General features: G+C 36.3%; 2 protein-coding genes across 3 annotated transcripts; one reads left to right on the top strand and one right to left on the bottom strand.

Moving 5' to 3' along the window:
* Positions 1 to 1,136: 1,136 nt before the first annotated feature.
* LOC128558360 (uncharacterized) lies at positions 1,137 to 1,802 on the bottom strand. Its single transcript, XM_053547301.1, has one exon. The coding sequence runs from the start codon at positions 1,800 to 1,802 to the stop codon at positions 1,137 to 1,139; it is 666 nt and encodes a 221-aa protein (XP_053403276.1).
* A 4,345-nt stretch (positions 1,803 to 6,147) lies between these two features.
* LOC123553766 (uncharacterized) lies at positions 6,148 to 19,485 on the top strand. 2 transcript variants are annotated; one of them, XM_045343390.2, is made up of 2 exons: positions 6,148 to 6,301; positions 13,957 to 19,485. In XM_045343390.2, the coding sequence occupies exon 2, from the start codon at positions 13,961 to 13,963 to the stop codon at positions 15,851 to 15,853; it is 1,893 nt and encodes a 630-aa protein (XP_045199325.2). In that variant the 5' UTR covers positions 6,148 to 6,301; positions 13,957 to 13,960; the 3' UTR covers positions 15,854 to 19,485. The 2 variants fall into 2 exon arrangements, with proteins under 2 accessions (XP_045199325.2, XP_045199326.2); XM_045343391.2 differs by lacking the exon at positions 6,148 to 6,301 and adding an exon at positions 9,154 to 9,227.
* The last annotated feature ends 2,048 nt before the right edge of the window (positions 19,486 to 21,533 follow it).

Here is a 21,533-nt window from a genome sequence, read left to right as displayed (position 1 = left end):
CTCTCTGTTGTTCAGGTCCCCAGGTGAATGATGACTTCTTACGTTTCGTTTTGTTTTTCTTATTTGTAGATTGTCCTACCAGAAGATCATTGAGAGGGCGTACAATGCTGGCATACCCACGGATAAAACGTCTATAGTATCCAGTGAAACCTAAGAATGCACGTGTGTCCTTGATGGATTTAGGAATTGGCCACTTTTTCACTGCTTCGATCTTGTCGGGGTCCGTTTCTATACCATCTTCAGAGACGACATGACCAAGATATGTTACTCTAGATTTGAAAAACTCACATTTTGATGCTTTTAATTTCAGATTGTGTTTTTCAAGCCGAGAAAAGACAGCATCGAGACGTTGAAGATGTTCTTCGAATGTTGACGAGAAAATTACGACGTCATCTAAATATATTAGACAATCCCTCAAGTTCATCTCGCCCATGCATCTTTCCATGACCCGTTGAAAGGTAGCTGGGGCGTTACAGAGCCCAAAAGCCATGCGATTGAACTCGAAGAAACCCAGCGTTCCTACCTGGAAGGCTGTCTTTTGTTTATCATCCTCCTCAATCTCGATTTGCCAGTATCCACTCCTTAGATCAAGTTTAGTGAAATACTTCGATCCTGACAAAAGATGGAGGGTGTCTTCGACTCTTGGAATAGCATAAGCATCTTTCTTGGATCTGCTATTCAATTTGCGATAGTCTACGCAGAATCTAATGGTACCGTCCTTCTTCCGGACTATAACAACATTTGATGAAAATGGACTTTGACTGTCTCTTATTGCTCCAGCATTTAGCATTTCTTTCAGATGTTCTCGAACTTTTTGAAAAAGTGCAGGTGGAATGCGTCTATGCGGTTCTTTAAATGGTTCTTCATTTTCTAATTTAATTTTGTGTTTTGTGAGATCGCAGGAGCCAAGATCTGTAATGTTTCTGGAAAAGATATGCTTCCATTTCATCAAAAAGGTAGTGACTGTTTGTTTTTGTTTTTCTGTTAACTTTGATTCACTTAAGTCTATTTCTTGTATATGTACCTTATCTTTTTCATTTTCTTTTTCAGATTGCGTTTGCTGATGGACCTGTGCAGTGGTGGACGTCTTGTTTTCAACGAGTGGATGATGTCTAAGAATGTTGACTTCGTGGAGTTCACATAAATTTGCTTTTTTCAGGAATCTCTACAGCTTTTGCTGACATGTTAAAAACTCTTACAGGTACTCGTGCTGTATTTCCGGGATCGTCTAGTTTAACCACTCTAGGACAAACTGTAAATCTACTTGAGTATCCTTTTTCAGATGGTTCTGTTACAACGGATTCACAGTCCTTCATTTTTCTTTCAAAACCAGTAATTTGTTTTGTTTCCATAGGTTGTAGAGTAAAACGTTGCGTTGATTTGACAATTCCAACCGAAGAAGAACAAGTCGCTTTAAAAGCCATATTCCATACTTCCGGAATTTCTGTAGTGGCATCATCCATTTCTGCTTGAAGTTGACGTATAATGTTTGTTCCAACGATGACAGGTACATTCGAATTATAATCAGTTCTTGGAACAATAAGTGCTGGTATGGTGAAACATCTATCACATAAAACGGAGACTTTTAGGTCAACTTCTACATAACCTAGGAAAGGAAGCTTCTCTCCATTTGCACTTGAAACTTCTAGATTAAAGTCTTCTAATGGAAGTAATTCTGGTTTTGGATCCATATCTTTGAAAAATTCTACTGATATTGTTGTGATCATTGATCCTGTATCAATTAGTCCCATTGTCTTTATACCTTCTATTTCAACTTCGCTTTCATTAGTTGATCCAACCATTCTTTGAAATAAATTTCCTTTAGGGCTTGAATATAAAGATTCCAAATGTCAATGTCACTTCTAAACTTTCTTGATGGCGTTCCTTCTAGAAGATATGGCTGTCTTGAAGAGTTGATCAGGCTACCAATAGTGACAGGTATAAGCACGTGCACGTTATGAATAGAATACCGTAGTATCCGTAGTAGTAGGCTTATGAATGAATTCTAGAGCGGCGACGTCACAATGTTTACCAAATGTGATTGGTTACTATGTTTACAACTCTGTGCTGATTGGTCCAATCTTTACAACTATCATCTGATTGGCTGCATTATATGTAACCACTGTGTTGACATTTTCAAATACAATAATATCAAGTCTTTTTCCAGATCTCATATCCATCTTTGGGCGCCAGTTGTCACGGGTCTCTTTGTTTTCAAGTTTCCTTCTCTTTATTTAATGATCCTTGGGTGGCCCCCTTTCAAAATTATTCAAAGAATTGAATTCCATGCAGAACTCTGGTTGCCATGGCAACCAAAAGGAAAAACTTTAAAAATCTTCTTCTCAAAAGCCAGAAGCCATAGAGCTTAGATATTTGGTGTGAAGCATTGCCTAGTGGACCTCTACCAAGTTTGTTCAAATCATGACCCCGGGGTCACTTGATTTTACATAGGAAAATCTTAAAAAATCTTCTTCTCAAAAACCAGAAGACCTAGAGCTTAGATATTTGACATGTAGCATTGCCTAGTGGACCTCTACTAAAATTATTCAAATCATGACCCCGGGGTCAAAATTGACCCCGCCCCAGGGGTCACTTGATTTTACATATGAATATCTTCAAAAAAATTCTAAAAATAAACCAGAAGGCCTAGAGCTTAGATATTTCACATGTAGCCTAGTGGAACTCTACAAAATTTATTCAAATCATGACCCCCGGGGTCAAAATTGACCCAGCCCCAGGGGTCACTTGATTTTACATAGGAAAATCTTAAAAAATCTTCTTCTCAAAAACCAGAAGACCTAGAGCTTATATAATTGACATGTAGCATTGCCTAGTGGACCTCTACTAAAATTGTTTAAATCATGACCCCGTGGCCAAAATTGACCCCGTCCTAGGGGTCACTTGATTTTACATAGGGAAATCTTCAAAAAATTTCTAAAAATAAACCAGAAGGCCTAGAGCTTATGTATTTCACATGTAGCATTGCCTAGTAGACCTCTACAACATTTGTTCAAATCATGACCCCGGGGTCAAAATTGACCCCGTCCCAGGGGTCACTTGATTTTACATAGGAAAACCTTAAAAAATCTTCTTCTAAAAAACCAGAAGACCTAGAGCTTAGATATTTGACATGTGGCATTGCCTAGTGGACCTCTACTAAAATTATTCAAATCATGATCCCGGGGTCAAACTGACCCCGCCCCGTGGGGTCATTTGATTGTACATAGAAAAATCTTCAAAATTTCTAAAATTAAACCAGAAGGCCTAGAGCTTAGATATTCGACATGTAGCATGGCCTAGTGGACCTCTACAAAATTTGTTCAAATCTTGACCCCCCAGAGTCAAATTGACCCAGCCCCAGGGGTTACTTGATTGTACATAGCAAAATCTTCATAAATTTGCTAAAAATAAACCAGAAGGCCGAGATCTTAGATATTTGATATGTAACATTGCCTAGTAGACTTCTACAAACTTAGCCCCGCCCCAGGGGTTACTTGATTGTACATCGGAAAATCTTCCAAAAAAATTTCTAAAAATCATCAGTTTGACATTTGAAACATGTAGCTCATATTACTCAGGTGAGCGATCAAGGGTCATCATGACCCTCTTGTTTCAGATATCCACACTTTAAATACCCCTGAGAATAGCAAACTTTCATTTACAGTGGTATCAGATTACTTCAGATAGCTGTGCATGGCACTGACATTCCCTTTGAGGAAATACCTAATCAAAATGTTTTACCTATCCCTATAAACTTTTCAGAAAGTGAACAAGAGTTAATTCAGAAAGAACTGTCATTGTTGTTACAGAAAGGTGTAATAGAACATGCGCAATACGACGATACTGGTTTTGTTTCTAACATTTTTATTCGCAAGAAGAAAGATGATTCAATTAGAATTATTTTGAATTTGAAAAAAACCCAATAACTATGGTCAGTCTCTGCATTAAATTTGCATTATCTGAAACAAGAAAACAACGATGAATTGCGTTATTATAAAACTCTTTCTGAACGGACGATGCAACAGACGAATGCGCAGATGGGGCCTAAAAACCGTACGCATAGTACCAAACCCCAACACAGTGTTACTTCCCCTTAAATATTTTTGTTATAGTCTACGTTGTACTTAGATAATACACATATCTGTTTAGTTGAATAATATATATTTTGCATGTAATATGAGTATAAAATACTGAAAAATAGTTATACAGAAATTAAATATATTTATTAACACAGAAGCATGCACGTTATAAATACCTGTATGTACAATTAACTTATTATTGAATTGTGCATTTAGTGGTGAAGTAAGTAGTCTTAAAACAGATCCCGACACACAAAATATTTCCATTCTTCTATTTTGTAAAGACGTTTTAGATTACCACCCTAAGACGTAACTACTTTTCTACAACAATATACAATAATAATTATTGTGCACCATGATACATGATACCTCATGCATCATTATGCATTATAACATGACTTGCATAAAATTGCCTATCCGTAGTTTGCATTATATTACTGTTATTATTTTCTTTCCACCCAGACAGGATTTCTGATAGATTAACCACTCCAGAACAACAATCTCCTCAAAACATTGCAGGATTTTTAATTTTCCTGCCGTTCTACAGAGGCTGCACTTTTAAAAAGTTTTAAAATATCTTCAACATACAATAGTTTTACTGAAGACTTATGGTATTTTAATTGAACCTTTGTCAAAAAGAACGTATGTTATCAACTTGAATGATTAAGATAACCTTTTTAAATGAAATGCTTTGAGTTTTGCTGCTATTACCCCTTTTTCCGCCATTACTTTTACGTGACATTTCCCGTTGCACAAACCAAAAATTCTGTTATGAAAGTCCTATGATGCTGTAAGCAGCGTGCTTCTTTGCTTTTTCCAAAGTTCCGACTACTTGGAACTGCAAGTTAAGAATTATTCTATTTCATCCCCTTTCCCCAGCTCACCACCGTCAGTACTCAATGCATTAACTTCCATATGACCGGGTCTCTGTGGCTATTGAGTGGTTAAGCTCGCTGGCTTTAGATCGGCTCTCACATTTCCCAGTACAAGCCAAGCTCGACAGCAGCTCGTCATTTAATGTCGTAATTCAACTGGCTTGTGGAAGACCGATGTCTGTATTGGGATGTCAGCATGGCTGAAATAAAAGTAGAAAGACAACAAAAGCTGTCACAGGAGACAGCGCGCACGACTATTTAGCTGCTGGATAGTGAAATTGGCCACATCTGAGGAAACTGGAGCTGTCACTGGTGCGTTTAATGATGTCAATGGTGTGTTTAATGACTCTACTGTGGATGAAGATATTGGACAATAGCTTAAATCTGCGACAATTGTATTTAATAATAATACATATAGAGGTAAAGTGTTTCAAAACATTAAATAAGTATATATCAAAGAACATAATTCACGGAAACTTTCTGCAAAAGAAATACACCATTGTCATACCATGTGGCTTATAATGTGGAACAGCTATTTTAAGTTTTAATCAAATATTTTCAGTAGTAACTGAGACAATGCAAATGTGCATCACAACTTTAACCTGAAATTCTAAGTAAAAGGGGGCATAACTCATAACTTATTGGTGCCAGCGCTATAGCTCTTGTGTTATATGATCATGTTCATGAAATATTGGTGTGAAAGGTATGATTCTTGTGTCATAGGACGTTAATGATGATGAGGAATAACTATTTTAAGTTCGAAGCAAATTGTTCAAGTAGTTACAGAGATAAAGAGAAAATGCATTAAGTATCGAGTAGGATAGCTCTCCATATACTTTGAATAGTCGAGCTAACAATGGGACAAGATACTACGCAAATTCATCAAGTAATTACAGGGATACAGAGAAAGTGCATCAAAACTTTAACCATAGTGCGGACGCGGAAGTACGCCGACGCCGACGCCGGGTCTAATATACTGCGTATAGTCGAGCTAAAATTGGGACAAGAGAGTTATTTCAAGTATAAGATAAGAAATAAGAAACTTGTTTCTAATGTCAAATAAGGAAAACAAAACTAAAAAGAGAATATTTTTCAAGCCATAATATTATTTGTGTTTACACATGCATTGCACAATAAATGATCATTACAATAATTATGATTTGCCCGAGGAAATGAGCTGTAATTGATTACAAAATAAATTGATTGCTCCTACCTGAATGTAAAAATGCATTATTACACAGTTCAGTCAAGGTAGGCGAGTTTAAAAGAAAAATGCTTTGATCGTGGTAATCATATCTGACTTGTATTAGACAGGAATAAGGGTGCTCTAAAGAATAGTTAAACAAGGTAGGAAATTTATTACTTTATATAGAATACCTTTAGATTTCCTCTGATTTAATATAATTACATTTTTAGATAATTTCCCCATGTAAAAGCTTCAAAAGTGATCTAACGAATGACTGGATGAATGCTAGACTGACTGACTGACTGACTGAACGAACGAACGAACGAACGAAATAATTAATTAATTATGAACCTTGGTTGCGTGGTTTATTCATTTATTTATTGAATGACTGACTACACGCATAAATGTGACTTCAGCTTTGTCAAAGGATTTTAATTATTTCCTTGAAATAATGAAGAACCGCATTTTCAATCAGTATTGAAATGGAATTGCTAGGAATAAATTCTATTTTGTACTTTAAATACGTAAATGCCAGTTTAACAAGAGCCAAGTTAGACATGGCCAATCCCGAAGCCGGGCATATTATAATTGAAGGCCAAAGTTCCTGGCAAGTTAGTGTCTGAAAGTATTAATTTTGGGGAAAGCTTTGAAGAACCATTTAGTTGTGGTCCGCATCAGGGGTTTTAAAGATGTGAAAGAAAGAATAAGTCAGTGGTGAGGTGGTTTACTGCTAAATTTTATTAATTTTCATGAACAGTATAGCTATGATGTTTTTCTATATGACTACTGTAAAAAGAAGGAATGGAAAGCTAACAGGGAACACGAGTGCCAGAATGTCACAATATATGCCCGTCACAGCAAATTTCTTTAGTCTAGCAGCTGTATTTGCAAATGGAATTTTAATTTTGTGGTTGTTTAGTAATCACTGTAAGTCTTTTGTTTTTCTAAGTCCATAAAAAACTCCTTACCAGGTAGATATCTTAAAATACACGTAAAATTGGAAAGTAACATCCATGTTGTACCACAGAAAAGTGGTCTTGTTTTTTCCCTATGGTCAATTATAAAAAAGTTACAATATAAGTTATTTATAGTAAAAACTAAGGGGAGTTAATCTTAAAAAAAAAAAAAAAAAAAATTGCAAGTCCACAAAAAAATCTTTACCAGGTAGAGATTGGTCAAAATACACCTCAAAATTGGATGTAGCATGCATGTTGTACTACAGAAAAGTTGTCTCGATTTTTCCCTACGACTAGTAATGAAAAAGTTACAATAAAAGCTATTTAAAGTAACAACAAAGGGAGGTAATTCTAAAGAAGGGAACTGCACATGACACTTCGTCTCATGATGGTGTATAATTGTGCCAAGTTACATCAAAATCCCTCCATGCATGAAGAAGAAATGCTTCGGACAATGTCATTCTTGTATCTGACCTTTGGCCTCTCAGTGTGACCTTGACCTTAGACCTAGGGACCTGGATCTTGCGCATGACATTCTGTCTCGTGGTGGTGAACATTTGTGCCAAGTTATATCAAAATCCCTCTATGCATGAAGAAGAAATGCTCCGGACAATTTTTTTAAAGAAAATATGATAAAGGGGAATAACTCAAAAAATAGGCAAGGTAGAGTTATTGTTCTTGCACACTGCACTTCCTCCCAATGTGTTCTATCAGTGTATGAAGTTTGAAGAAAATCCCTCCAGTACTTTTGGAGTTATGCTCCGGTCAAATTTTTTTAAGAAAATAAGATAAAGGGGAATAACCTAAAAAATAGGCAAGGTAGAGTTATTGTTCTTGCACACTGCACTTCCTCCCAATGTGTTCTATCAGTGTATGAAGTCTGAAGAAAATCCCTCCAGTACTTTTAGAGTTATGCTCCGGACAAATTTTTTTAAGAAAATAAGATAAAGGGGAATAACTCAAAAAATAGGCAAGGTAGAGTTATTGTTCTTGCACACTGTACTTCCTCCCAATGTGTTCTATCAGTGTATGAAGTTTGAAGAAAATCCCTCCAGTACTTTTGGAGTTATGCTCCGGACAAAGATCGTTGCGGACGGACGCACGCACGCACGCACGCACGGACGGAGAGCATTTCTAATATTCCCTTCGCCTTTGGCGGGGGGATAAATAAACAATAACTAGCTTCCTCCAGATTTTACGGTATCCTGTTAGGGCCATCGTATTGGTGTTTCGTTTGTGAGGCACGACGCGTGAGCGTACCATGCTTGAATACGGCACGAGGCGCGATAGTTTGCAGGTAACGTTCCATCGCGCCTCACGTCGCTTCCTCTAGCTTTATGTCGTATCTTGTGAGCGTACCTTCGCGTTGTACCATGTGACGTCATGTCGTATCCTCGAAGCGTACCTTCGCGTTGTACCATGTGACGTCATGTCGTATCCTCGAAGCGTACCTTCGCGTTTTACCATGTGACGTCATGTCGTATCCTCGAAGCGTACCTTCGCGTTTTACCATGTGACGTCATGTCGTATCCTCGAAGCGTACCTTCGCGTTTTACCATGTGACGCCATGTCGTATCCTCGGAGTGTACCCTCGCGATGTACAATGTGACGTCATGTCATGCCCTTGCCCTTTACCCTCACACCTAACATATCGCATCGTTTCGTATGCTTGTGTCTCGTGCATGCGTGCATGAGTGGTATGCATGTACTAGCATAAATGAATTAATTACGTCAAAAAGCGTTCGATTCCTGCGTGCATTTGATCAATGACTAAGAGATTTTTAAAATCATTATTTAAAAGTCAAACAATCGGATGTTCTAACAGGATATAATAAGTTAACAAAGACTGTCTTATTAAAAATGCTTTGAAGCCTATATCTATATCGAAATCAACACAATTATGCATGATTTGGATCAAGATACTAATATCCTTATTATACAAAGGGATAAATCAACCGGCAACTATCAAGGAAAAAATGTCCAAAACAAGCAGTATTTGTATTCATGCCAAAAGCAAAAATTAAAAAAAAATGAGCGATCATTTTACGCATTATCATAATAGTTGTGAAATGTAACACCGCTTCCCTTTATTCAAGTTAGGAGTACAGGTGGACTTTTTTTTTAAAAAAAGGTGAGACTATAAACTTTTGTTTGATTCAGTGTTTTGCTTGAATTTCAAGATAAATTTTGCAAATGACGTTATAATTTCTTAATGCCGAAATTTGAAAGTTTAAATACGGAGTCTGAATTTAAATTGTCTAGTAGTTCATGTTCAAATTTAACAGCAAAACGTGTTTTGGCGATAAAATGAAAATTAAAATGTAAACGGTATTTTGAAAAGGTCGTTCACATTTTTATTATTTCGTAATTAAACAAGAGCTGTCGCTCAATTATTCGGCGATTTGACAGTTATGTGAATTCATGTCTCAATAAGAGACCTCTTCTTTAAAAGGAAGATACATCAAGATATAAAAAAGACCCTACTACTCAGAGGCGTTAAAGGTCACGTATGGAAGGGATAATGATGGTGATTGCCAAGATACAATTGAGTTTCAAGTCATTATCTTATATAGCACTAAAGTTATGTCCAGAAAACGAAGTTTGTCAAAAAGTATGAAAGTGGCATAATTGGTCAAAAATGCAAATCAGAGTTATGGGGATTATTACCGCACATGCAGATGATGATGATAAAGATACGTTTCAAGTTTCAAGTCATTATCTTATATTGTTCTAAAGTTATATAAAAAAGCAGATTGCCAAAAAAACCTGATGATTATAAAGAAATATTTTTAATTTCAAGTCATTATCTTTTAAAGTACCAAAGATATGTCTATAAACGAAGCTTTCGAAAAATTAACACGAAAATAATTCCAAGTATGACACCTTGCTGACCTTGACCTTGGGTATAATGGGCCCAGCCCCTGCATATACTTTGTTTGTATGCTGGATAATGTTTATGTGAAGTTACAGTAAGATATAAGCAATAGTAGCAAAGATATGACAGAAAACAAAGGTTGCCGAAAAGCATTAACCTTAGAAATAACCTAAGTATGACACCTTGGTGAACTTGAGTATAATGGGCCCAGCCTCTGCACATACTTTGTTTATATGCTGGAAAATGTTTTTGTGAAGTTGCAGTAAGATATGAGTAATAGTTTCAAAGAAAAACAAAGCTTGCCGAAAAACCTTAACCAAGAACGCTCACGCCAACACCGACGCCGGTGGAGCTAAAAACAAAACAATTAAGAAATACTTGAACGGCAGTAAAAATTGCCATAGTGGGTCATAGAACAACCAACATTCAAAACTTCCTTTCCTTGACAACGTTATGAAGTTGAAATTTGTTAATTTTAGGTTTGATTTAATTATTTGTTGTATCTTTTCATGCTTTCAGTTTTGAAATTTGGGTCTAGCATACCTTTAATAAATTGCAATCACAAGATAACGGACAATGTAGTTGAAATAAGTACATCAATGTAAAAAGGTGTTATATATAGCACTGTTACACCTCAAAATGGTAGCAACGCATTTTGGTAGTCACTACCAAAATTCGGTTGAGTTTTGGTAGCGGCAAAATGTGTTGCATGGTACATATGATGTGCTAAGGATCATGGAATGGTAGTTTTTATACATCAGGGTCTGTGCTCATTTTTTACGTTACGCACAAAAGAGAGAGATAAAAGGAGGGATTGTCTCCTTTAAATATGGTAGGGGAGGGGGTTCGGAGTTCCCCTCCCGAGATATAGTTTTCGGATAAAAACAACGCAAATGTAAATTCCGGAGCGTGTGAAAGGGGAGGTGGGGGCAAACGACGCTTCCTATGCAATGACATTGTATTGTTTTGTTGTTTTACTGCGCTAGTGTTGTCGGATGGATAGTCCACAGAGATTTTTTAAAGCACGAAAATGTAAAACGAAGTATAAATGTAGGGATGGCAGGTGGGTCCTCCGCCTAGGTATTTTTAAAACATCCCACGTAAACATAAATGGTGAATTCTGTGCGTGTTTTAGGGGTCTTCGATAAATATTTCCGGCAAAAAGGGATTTTTTTTCTCTTTAAAGATGAGGGGTTTTGAGAGTCAACCACAGATATCTTTTGCATTCAGTATACAAAGTTTAAAGAAATCCGGGAAAGACCAGGACTTTGAAGTATCACTTTGTCATGTTTATAGTCATGGACATTTGCCACAGTGTCTACATTTACATGGGACAAAATTTTCTTACGGCCAGAATTTCTTATTTAATCTGTGTTAACTGACAAAGAATCAAATCAAAAACAGAAATATAATATGAAGCAAATCATAGGTACCCAGCTTTGGTCATGCATTGTCTGCCCTTGAATGTGGAAAAATACTGAAAAATCAGTTTTCAAGGGCAGATAACTCAAGATCAAGCACCGGTACCTATGATTTTTAATACAAATTTCCATTTTAACCTTGATTCTCAGTCAGTACACAAAGTTTAAACATGTCCGTAGGAAGATTTTTGCCTATATACATAATAATAGGAAATTTAAAGTACATGTCAAAATATGAAAACTCGATTTTCTCCAACTAGCACTAAAGTAAGGCATGGAACATGTCGCCTAGGCTGTATTTTCTTTTGAACATACGGCTTCTTCTTCAGAATTTATAATGCCTTTTGTTTCATTTTTAGCTCACCAGAGCCAAAGGCTCAGGGTGAGCTTTTCTGATCACTCACCGTCCGTCGTCCGTTGTCCGTCGTCCGTAAACTTTTACTTTAAACGACATCTCCTCATAATCCGCTAGGCCAATTTCATCCAAACTTCGCAGCAATGTTCCTTGGGTGAAGCTCTACAAAAATTGTTCAAAGAATTGAATTCCATGCAGAACTCTGGTTGCCATGGCAACCGAAAGGAAAAACTTTAAAAATCTTCTTCTCAAAAACCAGAAGCCCTAGAGCTTAGATATTTGGTGTGAAGCATTGCCTAGTAGACCTCTACCAAGTTTGTTCAAATCATGACCCCGGGGTCAAAATTGACCCAGCCCCAGGGGTCACTTGATTTTACATACGAAAATCTTAAAAAATCTTCTTCTCAAAAACCAGAAGCCCTAGAGCTTAGATATTTTACATGTAGCATTGCCTAGTAGACCTCTACTAAAGCTGTTCAAATCATGACCCCGGGGTCAAAATTGACCCCGCCCCAGGGGTCACTTGATTTTACATAGATTTCTATAGGAAAATCTTCAAAAATATTTAAAAAATAAACCAGAAGGCATAGAGCTTAGATATTTGACATGTAGCATTGCCTAGTAGACCTCTACAAAATTTAATCAAATCATGATCCCCGCGGTCAAAATTGACCCCGCCCCAGGGGTCACTTGATCTTACATAGGAAAATCTTCAAAATGTTTCTAAAAATAAACCAGAAGGCCTAGAGCTTAGATATTTGACAAGTAGCATTGCCTAGTAAACCTCTACAAAATTATTCAAATCATGACCCCTGGGGTCAAAATTGACCCCGCCCCAGGGTTCACTTGATTTTACATAGGAAAATCTTCAAAACATTTCTAAAAATAAATCAGAGAGCCTAGAGCTTAGATATTTGACAGAAAACATTGCCTAGTAGACCTCTACAAAATTTGTTTAAATCATGAACCCGGGGTGAAATTGACCCCGCCCCATGGGGTTACTTGATTGTACATAGAAAATTCTTCAAAATTTTCTAAAAAATAAACCAGAAGGCATAGAGCTTAGATATTTGACATGTAGCATGGCCTAGTGGACCTCTACAAAATTTGTTCAAATCATGAACCCCGGGGTCAAAATTGACCCTGCCCCAGGGGTCACTTGATTTTATATAGGCAAATCTTCAAAAAATTTCTAAAAATAAACCAGAAGGCCTAGGGCTTAGATATTTCACATGTAGCATTGCCTAGTGAACCTCTACAAAATTTGTTCAAATTATGACCCGCCTCTGGGGTCACTTGGTTTTACATAGGAAAATCTTCAAAAAATTTCTAAAAATAAACCAGAAGGCCTAGATCTTAGATATTTGACATGTAGCATTGTCTAGTAGACTTCTACAAAATTTGTTCAAATCATGACCCCCAGGGTCAAATTGACCCCGCCCCATTGGGTTACTTGATTGTACATAGAAAAATCTTCAAAATTTTCTAAAAATAAACCAGAAGGCCTAGAGCTTAGATATTTGACATGTGGCATTGCCTAGTGGACCTCTACAAAATTTATTCAAATCTTGACCCCCCAGAGTCAAATTGACCCAGCCCCATGGGTTACTTGATTGTACATAGGGAAATCTTCATAAATTTGCTGAAAATAAACCAGAAGGCATAGATCTTAGATATTTGATATGTAACATTGCCTAGTAGACTTCTAAAACTTTGTTCAAATCATGACCCCCGGGGTAAAATTGGCCCCGCCCCCGGGGTAACTTGATTGTACATCGCAAAATCTTCCAAAAATTTCTAAAAATCATCAGTTTGACATTTGAAACATGTAGCTCATATTACTCAGGTGAACGATCCAGGGTCAGCATGACCCTCTTGTGCCACATTAACATTTTTGTGTGTTCAGTTAAATATAGGTATCCCAAAGGTCAAACGTTTAAGATCGCTGACATCCAGTCGCTTGTTCCTCACCTAAGTGGGTTTGAGATTTCATTTGAGAACGCTTGTTTCAGAACTTCCCACTAACGTCATTGTTTCATCGTGCCTCAAAAACGTAATACCATTTATATCATATAATTCTACTTTTCAGTTTTATTACATCAAACATGCGGTTGAAGTTTATGATAGATGCAAACGTTAGACACATATTTCAAGTTACAAATATATTTATGTATTCTTTAAAATTATGGTGGTTTTCTTTATTTTTAAGCAAAATGGCGTCAATATGCAGAAGACATAGAAGTCGGTATCCATCACCCCCGCCGTCCTCCGGTTCAGATAGTTCACTCAAGAAATCCAAACGTCCGTTTCTGTCACCACCCCCTTCGTCCAGAACTCTCGACCAGGATTTCCACTTCTACTGCTTCCCATGTGATAGTCATGGACTACGAAAAGAGGCACATGCTTACTGTGAGAGCTGCACGGAATTTCTGTGCCAAACGTGTTACAAGCATCATCGTAAAGCAAAAGCATTGCGCAAACATAAGCTGTTACAGAAAGAAAAGATGTACCAAGAGAAGCTGCTTAGGTCTAAATCAATGACCGATTGCTCAGGAAAATGTCCGAAACATCCCGAGGAAATAGTCACGTGGTACTGCCAGGTTCATTTTCAGTCTGGGTGTCACATATGCAAAGAGGAACATCATGGCGACCGTTTCTCTGAGTGTGAAGCAGAATCAGATGACGGCGCTAAAGAAGACTATGTCAAAGAGCTCGATACACTGGACAGTAAAGCTGATCAAAAGATAGCAAAAGCAAGGAAAAACCGTGAAGATGCTAAAGAATATTATAATGCAGAGGCTGAGAAAATCAGGCGTTTGAGAAATATGTTAAAGGACCATTTAGACTCGCTTGAAAACAATGTTATAACAGATTCTAAGAAAATATTAGAAGAGGATAACACAGCTATGGAAACTATCATAAAGGAATGTAGTGCTGCGAAAGACGAAATACAAATAATGAGAAACAACATTTCAAAAGGTAAACTGGACAAGTCTTTTCCTCTGCTAAAGAACTATCCCGACTTTGTCAAAACCAAAGCTATTCTGAGTCAAAACGACAAGTGTAACAGTGTACGAAGATACCACTTCGAACCAGATGAAGGCATGTTTCAGTACATTCTTGGTTGTACCGATATTGGAATCATGCATGTAGCAGAAGAATCTGAAATGTCCACTGAGTATATAGATGATGATGTTAAAACTGAATCATCTGCCACAACAATTGATGAAGACGAAGCGCCTGCCACAACAAATGACGAAGATTCCAATACAGAAGAGCCTAAAGCACAAGGAACCATCAGCGTCAAATCTAAATCCGACAAAAAGCGCTGTTATATTACCGGTATGTCCGTCCTATCAAACGACGAAATAGTTATTGCCGACAGCCACAACAACAGCATCAAAATGATTGATATCAACGAGAAGAAAATCACGGCAGATGTTAAACTTTCCTTCAGTCCACAAGATTTAACAGTGATTAACAAGAACCAAATCGCTGTCACTTTACCATGCGCTTTTCTCAGTATGATTCAGCTGGTTTCCAGATTTGGTCCATTCAGATGGAAAACAAGTCATAGCTTGAAGGCAAATGGGAATTGTTACGGAATAACAAGTACTGCGGATAAACTCATCGTTTCCTTCACCGGACCCCCTAAGATTGAAATATTAGGACTGCAAGGGGATGTCCAAAAGACAATAGATACCACTACAGATGGACAAAACTTGTTCATTCAACCCTGGCACTTGGCAATTTCCCCAGACGAGAAGTATATTTATGTTTCTGATAGGGGCAATAGGTCTTTGACGAGAGTTCCAACGAACGGTGATATGGATGACGTTATTCAAGTTTCACAAGTGACCGGTTGGTACTTTTCACCAGAAGGTGTCACTGTAGCTGACGACACCGTGTTGGTGTGTGATATGGAGTCTGAAACAGGCAACGTGTATGCTTTCACGGAAGATCTGACAGAGAAGGGAGTAGTTTACGACAACAATGACGGGTTACGGCACCCCAAGACAATTTGCTACTCTTGTTACCAAAATAAAGTATTCATAACGTGTCATGGTGACAAAGTAAGAAGTAAGATGTTCGTTTTTAAACTGTAGGTGGTGTATCATTGAAAGAAACATACAATTAAACTTAACATGAGACGTTAATACTAACAGTTTAAAATATGGTAAAAAAAGAGATTTATACAAGAATAACATTTACTTGTAAATATGATTACACAAATGATTTGTACCGAATATATTGGAAAATGCACATGACGAACTATTAATTGTACAGCACAAACTAGTAAATGCACATCACAACCTAAGATATGTACAGGACAAACTAGTCTATGTACATAACAAACTGCTTTATCTACATAACAAATTGTGATTGGTACCGAATATATTGAAAAATGTACATGACGAACTAATTAATTGTACAGCACAAACTAGTGAATGCACAGCACAAACTAAAATATGTACAGGATAAACTAGCAAATGTACATAACAAAATGCTTTATCTACATAACAAATATGACTTGTACAGAATATATTGGAAATGGCACATGACGAACTAATAATTATCACGCAAAGGCAGTTTAGGCGTTCCATATTATGACTCGATAAGTATTCCTATACTTACGTCAATGTCCTATTGCTTGTGTTGTTATGTCTGTATGTATGTGTATGATTGTTTCTTGTGTAACATCTGCAATAAAATATTCTTAAACTAAATTAGTAACAATGTCTGACCATTATTGTTAAGAAAATTGTCAAAATTTAGGCGTCAGGTAATCGTTACAAAAATAACGTGTCATAAATATAATCAAACATTATCATGTCACTTCCATTCAGGTTTTGAATGATAAAATTTCTTCTATGAATTAAGTAGAATTATTATTCGACTTTTCACAATTCGATTGTATTAAAAATTATCTATGACATTTGCAATGATACGCGACCTGGCGGCCTAGCGGACTTGCGGCCTGGCATAATGGAATATTTCTATTAAAAGAATGATTTGTACTGTAAGATAAATATGAAAAAGAATGTTGCTTAACTTTGAAAAATTGCAACACGGCCCTTAAGTTTACAATTACTACAAAGAAATTGACATACAGCAGTACCGTAGCCAGACGCAAATTGTAACCGGGGCAGTGCTCCCTCCACCCGAAACGAAAAGCGGTATATGTGCGATTGTCTGCGGGTTTTTTTTTTAGGGGGGGGGGGGGGGGTATTGATGTGGCTACTCTATTGTTCTCTATATAGTTCCTTTAGCCACGTTAAAGAAAAATAGCCACATTAAAGTTTACGGAATGAATTAAATCAAACAAAATTTCCTATTGTTCGTATAGCCACCTAAGTACACAAATGTAAGCTCGGACAGATGAACGGACGGACAGATTAACGGACGGAGGGCATTTCTATAAAATCCTCCGGTGTTCCACTGGTAGGGGTGTAGTAAGTGTAAACTTAGGGCGGCGTTGCAATTTTTCAATTTTTAGGCAACATTCCTTTTCATATTTATTTTGCAGTACAAATCATTCTTTTAAAAGAAATATTCTATTTTGCCAGGCCGCCAGGCCGTTGGATCCGAAATTCTCAAAGTATTTTAAATTAACGTTTTGTGTATTTTATTGTACAAAGATTTGATATATACATGACTGTTTGTTAAGGTATTAGACCCGTAATAGAGTACCTCCTTTTTGAAGAGTATTCAATTCCTACATAAGCCTACTTTGACTGTAATTTTCAGGAGGGGCGTAGGTTCAAGTCCCACTTGGACCAATGTTTTCCCCTTATTTTCCTTTTTTTCTAGCAAGTTTTTACTTCTTTGAAGACTTATTGTAGATTTATTGTACAAAAGTGGAAAATTTTCATTTGATAAGCGATTTCTTGCTGTTCAAAGAAAATTCACCTCTGAAACAGAAGTGGTAGAGTTAGACATCTTAAAAAATACAGAGTTACATGCGGTAAAAGTTCTCTTTTTTGCCTTCACTCTTTAGACTAGATATTGTGGAAGAAATGTAGGTAGGTTTTATTTCTGCCTCAAAGTTATTTTTGAATGAAGTGAGCAAAATTCGACCTAAATTTTTCAATGTTGGAGTTAGAATTCTGTCTCATTAAATCCGTTTACTTGAGTTACCCTAGAAAAAAAAAACATATTGACAAGTTTTATTTTGTGTTTTATAATTGTTTACCTGTAGTTTGATGTTTCTTTTAAAATAAATAGTATAATGAATTCTCTGCAAACGTTTTGTATAGTGGCCATCACTTTGAAATTTGTCTCTACTTGAGCTTGAGGAAATATCATAAATTATACAAAATTCATAAAAAACGGCACGGTAAAAGTTGTTTAAAAATTGCAACACAGTGCGAAACGCGGTCAACTTTAAGAATATACCAAGCAAATGCCATTTTGTAAACACTACTATTAGGGGTCTATATACATTAATTTCATTTTAGTCAGTGAACTCTCAAAGCTGCGTTGCAAATATTCAAAGTTAAGAAACATTCTTTTTATGCTAATGTTTGTATTCATAGTTTTCTTTATATTTATCTTACTGTATAGATGCTTGTTTCAAAGGAAATTTCCGATTATCCAAGGCCGCTAGGCCGCCGGGCCGCCGGGCCGCCAGGCCGCAGGAACGGAAATTTTCAGAAAAATTAAAATGTTATTTTGTGTGTTTTATTGAACATAAATTAACTATATACATGACTTAAGAAATAATTTATAGCAAAAGAGTGCTTTAACACTATTTATGCACGATGGGTGGTTATACGTCGGACGTAATAATTTTACGAGAGCGCTGCTTGAGCGAAATTATTTGAACGACGTATTACCACCGAGTGTATAAAAAGTGTTAAAGTACGCTTGTGCTGTAAATTATTTCGATTCTAATATGCCCTTAATCTCAAACACTAGATAAAATACAGAAGCGCTCTTTCTTGGGCGCGGCAAAAACTTGACATCACCGCACGTTAACGTGACGTCATTGTAACGTAAGAGTGTTTTAACAGAGACAAGCATATTAGAATGTTTGTTAATTTATTTGTAGTAAGTCTTCTCTCAAAGGCTGTATTGCACTATTTAGTTAAAGTTTAGTAACATTCTATTTTATGCTTTTTATGGGTTTTAACATTTGTAGTTTTCTTTATATTTACCTTATCATACAAATCATTCTTTAAAAAGAAATACAAGATTATGCTAGGCCGCCGGGCCACTGGATCCGAAATTTTCAGGGTAATTAAAAATGCTGTTTTGTTTTATATATGAACAAAGCTTTATTTTATACATGACAGTTTATTTATTTCTTTTTAGTAAATGTACTCGCAAAGGCTGCGTTGCAAATTTTTAAGCAACATTCTTTTTTATGCTTAATTGTGATTTAACGTTTGTATTCATAGTTATTTTCATATTTATCTTATTATACAAAACAATACACGATTAATGCCAGGCCGCTAGGTTGCTTACTTCAGGCCGCTAGTCGGCTGACTTCAGGCCGCTGGGCCGCCAACTTCAGTGAAATAATTGCCGGGGCTTTCATATCCTGTTATATTCTAATCATTCGAAATATAACGAAGCTTTAAACATTGTGTACTCAGTTCATGCTATACTTTCCATTTAGTTTCCGGCTAAAACGAAACTTGGTATACATCATCAACATGAAGCGGACATGCGCATATTTTCGAAATTATCATATCCTGTTATTTTGATTATTTGGAAATATAACAACTTCACAGCAGTGTGTAGTCAACTCATGCTAGTTTCCATCAAACTGAAATGAAACTTGGTACACATCAAGAGAAACTGAGCGTATTGGCGGGGCTTTCATATTCGATTATTTATCTGAAATTATGGCCCATTTCTGGGCAATATTTATTATTATCTCGTTTAAGTAAATGTTTCTTTGTTCTTCTTTTTGAAAAAAAAAACAACAATAAAAAAAACGAGAAAGGCACATGCCCCATGAACATGTGCGAGATAACGAAATTAGTTACCCTTTTATCGATGAGATCAGCATATGCATATTTTAAGTTTTCATGATATAAGGAAAAACCGAATAAACTTGCTAATCTATGTAATTATTCTAAATTCAACAAGGATGAAGTATCATGAATCCGCCTTTCATCATGACGGAATAACAAATTTTCAGTTCGCACCGCGCCTTTCTTGCATTGACCAGTCAGAAAACTGACATAATTTTCAGGGCATTGTATTTGATATCGTAAATGTAAATAAGAAATAATCAAACACAGATCGGCGTGAAGTTGGTAGTACAGGTCACAACCAGTTAAATAGTTTTCCCTATATATTCTATATAAAACTGACATTTTGTAAAGAGCTACCAAACATAGCTAGACCCATTTCAGAGAACAAATCCTTACCTCATTTTAAAGAGTTATGATAAAACTGATATAAAATGAAGAGAAAAGTATTCTTGCATAAAAACTACTTTTTTTTCACTGGATCCGCCCATGTGTTAACGGGAGAAAAATCGTGTGCAAACAAGGCAATTCACGTGCTGTTAATACCCAATTTTTATTTTTGAAATGCTTTCCCAGGGACGTATACTTATTTCTGTGCAGATTGACATCTGGTATCTGCGTCTTGTTTCTTTCATAAAAACCTCTTCTTGAAGCATTAAAGATGCAATCTAATCCATAGAATGTTTTACTGTATCAGTAACTAAAGCCAAATGCGCTGCCCCCAACAATGTTCGTACTCGTTTCTTCCCTTGTTTACTCCCCTTTTAGAACTCGGCGTCAATTCAGATTTTGCAGACAACCGTGAATGTTAAAGAATCGCGTGTTTTCCTGTGCGATTCTTTGTTTTTAGGAATGATATTTATGATTTTGGTAGGTATCAGTCGGTATGTTTTTATCTAATTTCTCGAAGAATTTATATAAACAGCTTGGAAGCTTTACACTACGTTCGTACTCATCCGTACTCCAACTGTGTCCTTACTCAATATAATCGAATGTAAAGTTATTAATAATAATAATAATAATAATAATAAGAATAATAATAATAATTTCTTTATTTTACGAAGGTAAACTCATTATGCAATCACATAAGCAGATACAAATGAAATCACATATTTACAATGAGGCCTTCAACAAGGTACAAAGTATTTAAAAAAAATGCATATTAAAACAATACAAATATAAAAAACAACAAAAGGTAAAAACACATTTGATCTGAGCACCTGTAGCATTATGATTATGCAGTACAGACTTCATCAAATAAAAGTTTTTTTTTAACTGTATTTGAAAGAGTTCACATTCTCTGCATTTCGGATAATAACTGGTATAGAATTCCACACTTTCATTGATAAAAATTTGAAAGATGTTTCATATAATCTGAATTGAGTCCGAAATGAGTAATTAAACCTTGGGAATTAAATCTTAGGTTGTATGACTTGTTGTCGGAAACAGTAATCAACTGAGTAATATATTCCGGGGTTGAACCATGTAGACTTTTAAACGTCATTACAGCTATATGTAATTATACCCCCACCAATCATGTTTGGAGGGGGGTGTATAGGAGTCAGTTTTGTCGCGTCGCGTCGCGTCACGTGCCGTCGCGTCCCGATATCTATTATCTCAGTTATTACTAAATGGATTTGATTCAAACTTAAAATAGATGTTCCACCTTATCACCCACATCATGTGACACAAGGTGCATAACACTGACACCAAGTTTTCATGAATTATGTCCCCTTTTACTTAGAATTTAAGGTTAATTTTGTTGTATTTTCACTATATCTCAGTTATTACTACATGGATTTGA

The sequence above is a fragment of the Mercenaria mercenaria genome, chromosome 7 (assembly GCF_021730395.1).
Source record: "Mercenaria mercenaria strain notata chromosome 7, MADL_Memer_1, whole genome shotgun sequence".
Taxonomy (NCBI): Eukaryota; Metazoa; Mollusca; class Bivalvia; order Venerida; family Veneridae; genus Mercenaria; species Mercenaria mercenaria.
Note: the sequence above shows the minus strand (reverse complement) of the source record. Positions and strands in the feature narration are given on the sequence as shown.

Coding starts and splice junctions, on each gene's coding strand:
- LOC128558360 (XM_053547301.1), bottom strand. CDS start 1,802: ATGGTTGGATCAACTAATGAAAGCGAAGTTGAAATAGAAGGTATAAAG.
- LOC123553766 (XM_045343390.2), top strand. CDS start 13,961: ATGGCGTCAATATGCAGAAGACATAGAAGTCGGTATCCATCACCCCCG.